Raw genomic sequence first — 8840 nt, forward strand, 5'->3', positions numbered from 1 at the left:
TGGTGATGGACAGAGTCTCTGAATTAAGCAGAGTACTCTCACCCAGTCAAGGGATCAGGGCTAGATCCAACACCATTTTTTAGCTCATTGCACCACCCCCTTTTCTGAATCGTTTTTGGCCACTATAGATGTGGCAGGGTATACTCAGACATGAGTCCCTTTCTCACTGCTCCATCAGGATTCAAGCAAGCCGGGCCGAAGAGGCTGAAATGCCAGAAACCGGTCCCCGGTAGCTTGTCTCCTTTCTGGTGAAGAATTGGCTTGGTAGTTTGGTCTGCCCTGTTCCCATGATGCACTGGGCCAGGGACAGACTAATTTGCATATAGCCAGGTTCTGAGCTGGGATGGGGCAGTGAGATAAATAACGGTGATGGATCAAGCCCTGATCTTTGGACTGGGTAAGAGTGGTCTGCTTAATTCAGACACTCTGTTCATCACCACCCCCTTTTCTGAATCGTTTTTGGCCACTATAGGTGTGGCAGGGTATACTCAGACATGAGTCCCTTTCTCACTGCTCCATCAGGATTCAAGCAAGCCGGGCCGAAGAGGCTGAAATGCCAGAAACCGGTCCCCGGTAGCTTGTCTCCTTTCTGGTGAAGAATTGGCTTGGTAGTTTGGTCTGCCCTGTTCCCATGATGCACTGGGCCAGGGACAGACTAATTTGCATATAGCCAGGTTCTGAGCTGGGATGGGGCAGTGAGATAAATAACGGTGATGGATCAAGCCCTGATCTTTGGACTGGGTAAGAGTGGTCTGCTTAATTCAGACACTCTGTTCATCACCACCCCCTTTTCTGAATCGTTTTTGGCCACTATAGGTGTGGCAGGGTATACTCAGACATGAGTCCCTTTCTCACTGCTCCATCAGGATTCAAGCAAGCCGGGCCGAAGAGGCTGAAATGCCAGAAACCGGTCCCCGGTAGCTTGTCTCCTTTCTGGTGAAGAATTGGCTTGGTAGTTTGGTCTGCCCTGTTCCCATGATGCACTGGGCCAGGGACAGACTAATTTGCATATAGCCAGGTTCTGAGCTGGGATGGGGCAGTGAGATAAATAACGGTGATGGATCAAGCCCTGATCTTTGGACTGGGTAAGAGTGGTCTGCTTAATTCAGACACTCTGTTCATCACCACCCCCTTTTCTGAATCATTAATTATTGAGGTCATGGCGCTGAGATAGTGGTCAGTCAGGGATTGGACATCTGTAGCGCCCGTTGGCGGGAGTAGGAGGTCGCGGCTGTTCGAAGGTATGGAGAATGGGTTGAGTTTTTTCAGGTCTCTTTTCCAGATTTTAGGTCTGGAGGGTTGAACCGAGTTGAGTTTGACTTTTTCATTGATGTGGAATGTGACAATATGATGGTCTGACCAGTCACAGGGTTGGATAGACTCAAGTTGAGTAGCGTCCTCTTTGGCAATGATAAGGTCGAGGATAGAACCTTTCTCGTGGGTCGGGCTGTTGCATAATTGTGTGAGGTCCAGGGCGCTGAGGAAGCTTTTAAGACTATTTACCACCGCATCATTGAGATCATTCCAATGGAGGTTGAAGTCACCAAGGTATATTTGGGTGAGCTGTCGTCCGGCGTTGGTTGAAATCAAGTCCATGATTTGTTGGGCGAAGATGAGGTTGTCTCTGGGTGGGTGGTAAATGCCATGAAGAGCGCATATCGGTTTGCCATCGCTGATGATATCGAGGCAGATGTATTCGTAGGAAGTTGGAGAGGGTAGGGAAGGCGCGGAGACTTTCAGAACAGAAAGGCTGTTCCTGTATATGCATGCGATTCCGCCACCTATCTTGCCAGACCTGTCAAGCCTAATGATGTGGTAGTTGGGGGGAACCAGAATGTCCATTATAGGTGTAGAAGAATCGGTTAGCCGGTTAGCCAGGTTTCAGTCAGGATGATTAGGTCAAGGTCCAGTGTTAGGATGAGATCAGCGATGGCGGAGGAGTGTCTAGAAGCCGATCTGCAGTTTAGGAGAGTGCATTTGAGACGGGGTGTGTCAGGGGAGGAAGAGGGTACTAGAGAGAGGGGGACTCTTCTAAGGTTATTCGGGACGGAGATTCTGTTGTTTAGAGTGGAGGGTCTACGGAGATTTGAGTGTATCGTGGGAATGGGGCGGTGCGAGGCGGTTGTGATGTTTAGGGGAGCTGGGTCGTAGGTGCGGAGGAGGGAGAGAGTGTCGAGATCCGAAAGAGGGTTGCATGTGCGACAGGGGCGGTTGTTGCGATTGTGGGCAGGGATCGCGGTCCAGTGAGAGCGGCGGGTGCGGTTGTTGCGATTGTGGGCATGGATCGCAGTCCTGTGTGAGGGACGTAGCTTAGGAGCGTCGTCAGGACGGGAGGAGAGCGAGTTGAGAGGGGGGGTGGTGGTGAGTGAGGTGAGTCTAGGGGGTGTGGTGAGTAGCTCTTTGATGGTGTGCATGTTTGCTATTATTGGGTTCTGTTAAGTAGATGCTGTGTTTGCTTCTGTTGCCATCTCTTTTGTAATATGGCTGCTTGCTCTTGGCTTGAGTTGTCTTGTGGTGTGCATGTTTGATGTGGGTGTGGGTCATTTAATGTTTAATAACTTGGTTTTTTGTGTGGGTTGATTAGTAGTAGGTACATTTTACTCTTGATTTGAATTGAATAGTGTAAATGTTTCCTCTTGATGTGAGTTGAAACCAGTAAGCATTGCCATCCTTTGACTGGTTCTGCTTAGTGGTATGTTTAATTGCTCTTGAAATGTATAGGTTGGTGGTATTTTCCATATGGTTAGTTTAATTGTATTTACAGTTGTATTTGGTAGAATATGCTTTTAGTATGGGTACTCTCATGATATTTCTGTTTGCCTGTGGTATGTATGAGCTGTTTAGATTTAAGTATGATTCCTTTAAATAGAACCAGTTTACTGGCTATCCTGAGTATCTTTAGGGCAGAAAGTAATGCAGTAAATGTTTTTTCCTGGACTCAAAGCTGGACATTAAATCCTGGTGGGGGATGTTTATTAAACATGATCTTTCTTTGCTCTGTTGTCTAGATGTTTGCTTGTACAGTATACTTGCTTTGGATTAGTGAATTTGGATTCTTACACTTTTTTTCTTCTTTTTCCCATTCAGGAACTCTTTTTACCAGTCAGCGCGTTGAATTTGACTCCAGAAAGCCTACTCTTGATGTGTTGATCGAGGCTCGGGATCATGGCTCCCCAATCCTGTCCTCGTTCTCCACCATCCAGATCCAAGTGCAGGACGTGAATGACAACACCCCCTACTTTCACCAGGCCCGCTACAACGCTTCAATATCAGAGGACCTGCACCCCGGCACCACTGTTCTGACTCTTGAGGCCACCGATGACGACCTGTCCAGGGAGAATGCCGGCTTTGATTACACCATCGTGAGTGGGAACACTGGCAATGCCTTCCAACTGGAGAGCAGCGTGCGCTTCATCGATGGTCGATTCCAGACCATTGGTGCTCTCATCTTAGTGGAGAAGCTTGACTTTGAAACAATCCCGGTCTATAACCTCACTGTAGCTGCTTCCGACCGCGGCATACCGCAGAAGAGTGCCATCGTGCCAGTTGTGGTCTCCATCCTGGATGTAAATGATAATCCCCCAGTCTTTCCCCGAGCAGAGTACAGCATCCAGGTGAGCGAGAGTGCCCCGGTCAGCACAGAGGTCCTGCGGGTAGCTGCTCACGATTCTGACTCCAGCCCTAATGATTTTATTCACTACAAGATCAGCTCTGGCGACCAAAACCAGCTGTTCCACATCAATGAGGGTTCAGGAGCGATTCGGCTGGTGCAACCTCTCGACCGAGAGCTCCAGGCTGTCCACGTCCTTGTCATCCAAGCATCTGACAGTCGAGGCAGTCAAGGCAATTTTGCTTTGGTGCCAGTCACCATAGAGGTGAAGGACATTAATGACAACAAGCCATATTTTCCAGTGGAAATTCTAACCACCAGCATCAGGGAAAACCAACCCCCCAACACCGTGGTAACTGTGATCCATGCTATTGACTTTGACACTGGCATTTTTGGGCAAATTCGCTACACTGTGATCGACATTCCGGTGGCTGAACTTGGATTCGGGGATGGAAAGAACTTCTTTTCAGTCAACGAGACCTCAGGGGAGTTGCGTTCCCAGTTATCTTTTGACTACGAAAGGATCAAAGTTTTTAAGATGATGGTGAAAGCAGTTGATGCTGGGAACTTCTCTGCTTCTGTCACTGTGCAGGTTTTGGTGAGTGGAGAGGATGAATATGATCCAGTTTTCTTTGCTCCTTCCTTCAACTTCGATGTGCCGGAAGGAGCACAGAAAGATGAAATCATTGGCCGGGTCATGGCCACCGATGAAGATGAAGGAGCAGATGGTGTAATTCTCTACTCCTTTGCAAAGCCTTCACCCTATTTTGGAGTAAATGAAACCACTGGCTATATCTACCTCAAAATGGACAGCCAAAGACACCGCAGCGGCCGGGCCAAGCGCGAGACAAGGGAAATAACTATGGATATCCATGCACGCAGCCCTCTACCCACCTCACGCGTAGCCACTGCTCAAGTTACTATCGATGTCACCAATACCTCTTTCGGCCTGGCACCTGATTTTAACCTTGTGCTGGTGATTGCTGTAGCAGCCTCCTTGGGAGTAGTCGTCATAATTGCGGTGGTGGCGATTGCTTTAGTGGTGTGTCGCTCGCGACGAAGATCAAGAAAGAAACCAGAGAACGAATCCCAACTTAGCAACATCCAAAGCAGCTCGATGCAGAAGATTGGGCGCGAAGACTCCACGCTTGCCAGCAGTGATCGTATTTATCACCAAACACTGCCGGGGTTCTCCAGTGATCAGAGTGGGGTTGGTGGTACATACACCAGGGGCGGATCCTTGGACCCCTCCCATTCTAGTGGCCGTGGGTCAGCAGAGGCAGCAGAAGACGACGAGATCCGAATGATAAATGAATACCCACGTGTTGCCAGCATCACCTCCTCAATGCAAGACCACATCTCTGCCAGGGGGCCTGATTCAGGCATACAACAAGATGCAGACCAGTTGTCCGACATCTCCTGCGACCCGGGCATGGAGACAAGCCAATGGTTTAAAAACAAAAAGGGTTCTGGCTTACTGGTACAAGGCCAGCCTCACCTTTACCGGGATGATGGGGGAGGTTTCGTGGGGGTGGGGTGTGGACTGAACTTATCACATCCTAAAGACTATGCGTTCCCTGAAGATGGCAAGCCATCTGTGGACGGCTCTCTGACTGCCATTGTGGCCAGCGATGAAGAACTTAGAGGCAGCTACAACTGGGATTACTTGCTGAACTGGTGCCCTCAGTTCCAGCCTTTGGCTAGTGTCTTTACTGAGATCGCCCGGCTCAAGGATGAGACGACAATGAGGAGACCTTTCCAACCCAAGCCCAAAGCTGAACCGAAACCGAGAATCGACCCGCCACCGTTGATCACATCGGTGGCCCACCCAGGTGCCAAGACAGTGCCACCTAAGCCAGCCATTGGAAGGACATTCCCCCACCTGTCTTCTTTGCGACGTTCTCCAATCAGCCATGAGGGATCTCTCTCATCAGCCGCCATGTCCCCCAGTTTCTCTCCTTCCCTCTCCCCTCTGGCTGCTCGATCCCCAGTCGTGTCTCCATTTGGGGTCTCTCAGGGGCCTTCGGCCTCCATAATCAGCACTGGGCATTCCCTGGACAACGCAGACGAGGCAGAACTGCGGATTTAACTTGTGGCTCTGCAGAGGGTGGCTAGAGTATTTAAAATGAAAATGTACAAGAGAGAACCATGCCAGCGTGTACGTGGGGGTTTGTGTGTGTGTGAAGGACAGAGAAGACGACGACGTTGGAGCGGAGTGCCTCTGGGCTCTTCGTGGGCCCCCACACTCTATCAGAGCCAAATTCCTCTGGTGTAGGTCTCATGGTACTGCCTTAACTCTAATGAAGAAAGGGACAAAGGAAGTGGTGGCAGCGGGGGCATCCGACAGCCAATCACGGGCGAGGCTTCGGTTGAGGCATACACTAGTGCCCCGCAATGATAGTGCGTCCCTATAACTCACTGACCACTTTTCGGCCGGACAAAGTGCTTGGGGAGTACCAACCGTGACAGACTGGTGCTAAAATGGGTACCTTACCTCTGACGTGCCTTGGTATTCTAATAGGAACGAGTGGCACTGTTGTTAGTTGCACATAATTGTATAACTTTATTCGCCCTCTGTTCTCGATTCCTCGCACATAGACACATATGTTTTCACAACTCCTGTGCAAGTTGAAATGTGTAAATTTTTCTGCACTCCTCTTTCACTCACTATTTCTGCAACTTGGGCAATTGGTTAAACATGTAGGTTACCACCACTGATGTAGGTGTATTATAGTGGCGGGGGGGATATTGGTGGTGGTCAGTAAGAGATGCACGTGCGTCCTGGGCAGAGGGAGAAGTGACCAGACCCTAAGCAAACTCAGCTGACAGAAGAACCTACAAGGTGGCAGTCCACCCATTCCCTCAGTATTTTTGCCACCTTTGTACAGCATCGAGCCTGGTGACGGCACCCATGATCTGTGCTCAGGGCGGACATCTTGAAATGGTGACTGTGCCGCGGCAGCTACATGTTCATGTTTTCCTTTCTTCACATTCTCAATCCTTCCCTCGCTTTTTGGCATAAGCCAAAATGGATGCCAAGCCCAAGCATGCCTTGGGGAGGCTGCGTATCTGTGCCAGTTTGTGGGTGTGCATGTCCACGTGTACATTCATCTATTTGTTCTTAACCGCAGGCCTCATGTTTTCAACTTTCAGCACTCCTCACTGCTTGAAGGAACTTGAGGCTGAAAGGTTGACATCAAGTGAGAGACTCTTAAAGAAGACAATTTTATTTAACAATTCAGAGTTGACCCAAAAGTTTGGACCTCAAAGACAAACAAAGGACAATAGTCAATGTTTCCGTTTTCATGGATCTTGTCGTCACCTCTCAAACTGTTGTTTTTCTGGCCCACCCTGGCCTAATCAGTGTTACTGTTAGTATTGGTTTGACGAAGTGGTAAGTGTCTTGGACAGCTGGCCATGGAATATGTCGTGCCACGTAGCTATTCAGGAAAATGTAACCACTACATGAAAAGTGAGATGGGAACGCAGGCGCTCCGCCCTCTTCTCCTGGACACTCCTCAAGTGGCAGCCGCTTGACCGCAGCCAGATGGGCAACAGAGGGTAGGACGCTGCCGCTCACATCTGTCCTCGGACCCATGTCAACATATCTTCAGGCATCACACAGACTCTCAGACAAGCCGTAGGAACCCTGCAGATCCAACTAAAAAGAAAGACCTCAGTCAGCAGAGCTGGCATTGACATTTTCAAAGACACTTGAGGTCGTTTTGTTCTCTTGTTTGTCCTAATTTATGCCCAGTTGTTGTGTGTTTTCCGTTCTCATGCTGCAGGAGGGTGATTGTTTTACTGGAATCAAAGCCAGGCATGAGCGGGGTCTCTACGGACGTGTTGTAGCTGACGACGTTTGTTTCTTTGAATGTTTGTTGTTGTTTTAATGAAAGAACGTCTGATGTGGTGAGCAGGGAATGCCTCAGACAGTCAACGGAAAGAGGTAGAAGATGGGGCTCTTCTAAGGGAGATGGAGGAGTGGGGAGGGCGGCTGTTTCATGTTCAGTGTTGGAGAACAAACCTACAAAGAACGTAGGTCAGCACTTTAGCGCTAAACTCACCTTCCCCCTCGGAGGAGTTTGACTCCAACTTCTAGGGCTTACCTGCCTGAAACTCAGCTAGAAGCTACAGATGGGAAGCCATGCTCACCACCTGCACCCCACGAGAAGTCTGGCCCCACTTTTTCCTAGGGCAACCTTCCTGATGATCAGCATGAAGCTACAGATAGGAAGCCATGCTTACTAGCTACACCGTACGAAGTCTGGCCCCACTTTCTCCTAGGGTAAGCCTCTTGATGATCATCAAGACGCTACTGATTGGGAGGCCAAGCTCACCACCTGCACCCCACGAGAAGTCTGGCCCCACTTTCTCCTAGGGCAACCTTCCTGATGATCAGCATAGTAAAAGTCCACATTTGTAAAGCGCACAATCACCCGTAAGGGTCTCTAGGCGCTGGGGGCCGTCGGGAAGATTAAGCAAGCTATTGCCCAGAGTCACATGGTGCTGGGCTAACCTGCCGCCGGAGCCGGGGATCGAACCGTGGTCCCCAGATTCCAGCGTCAGTCGCCCTGGCCGCGGCGCCACACCTCTCCCACCATGAAGCTACAGATAGGAAGCCATGCTTACAATCTACACCGTACGAAGTCTGGCCCCACTTTGTCCTAGGGTAAGCCTCTTGATGATCATCAAGACGCTACTGATGGGAGGCCAAGCTCACCACCTGGACCCCACAAGAAGTCTGGCCCCACTTTCTCCTGGGGCAACCTTCCTGATGATCAGCTTGAAGCTACAGATAGGAAGCCATGTTTACAATCTACACCGTACGAAGTCTGGCCCCACTTTGTCCTAGGGTAAGCCTCTTGATGATCATCAAGACGCTACTGATGGGAGGCCAAGCTCACCACCTGGACCCCACGAGAAGTCTGGCCCCACTTTCTCCTGGGGCAACCTTCCTGATGATCAGCATGAAGCTACAGATAGGAAGCCATGCTTACCATCTACACCGTACGAAGTCTGGCCCCACTTTCTCCTAGGGTAAGCCTCTTGATGATCATCAAGACGCCACTGAGGAGAGGCCAAGCTCACCACCTGCACCCCACGAGAAGTCTGGCCCCACTTTCTCCTAGGGCAACCTGCCTGATGATCAGCTTGAAGCTACAGATAGGAAGCCATGCTTACTATCTACACCGTACGAAGTCTGGCCCCACTTTCTCCTAGGGTAAGC

At 50.0% G+C, this 8840-nt stretch overlaps 1 protein-coding gene across 1 annotated transcript in view; it reads left to right on the plus strand.

The window, feature by feature from the left end:
* DCHS1 (dachsous cadherin-related 1) overlaps positions 1 to 8108 on the plus strand; it is a 277728-nt gene extending 269620 nt beyond the window's left edge. The window contains exon 20 of the mRNA XM_078658722.1: positions 3088 to 8108. Coding sequence (XP_078514848.1) covers positions 3088 to 5699 — 2612 coding nt within the window. The 3' untranslated portion in view covers positions 5700 to 8108. The remainder of the gene's footprint in view (positions 1 to 3087) is intronic.
* Positions 8109 to 8840: the final 732 nt, after the last annotated feature.

The sequence above is a fragment of the Lissotriton helveticus genome, chromosome 8, assembly GCF_964261635.1.
Source record: "Lissotriton helveticus chromosome 8, aLisHel1.1, whole genome shotgun sequence".
Lineage (NCBI taxonomy): Eukaryota > Metazoa > Chordata > Amphibia > Caudata > Salamandridae > Lissotriton > Lissotriton helveticus.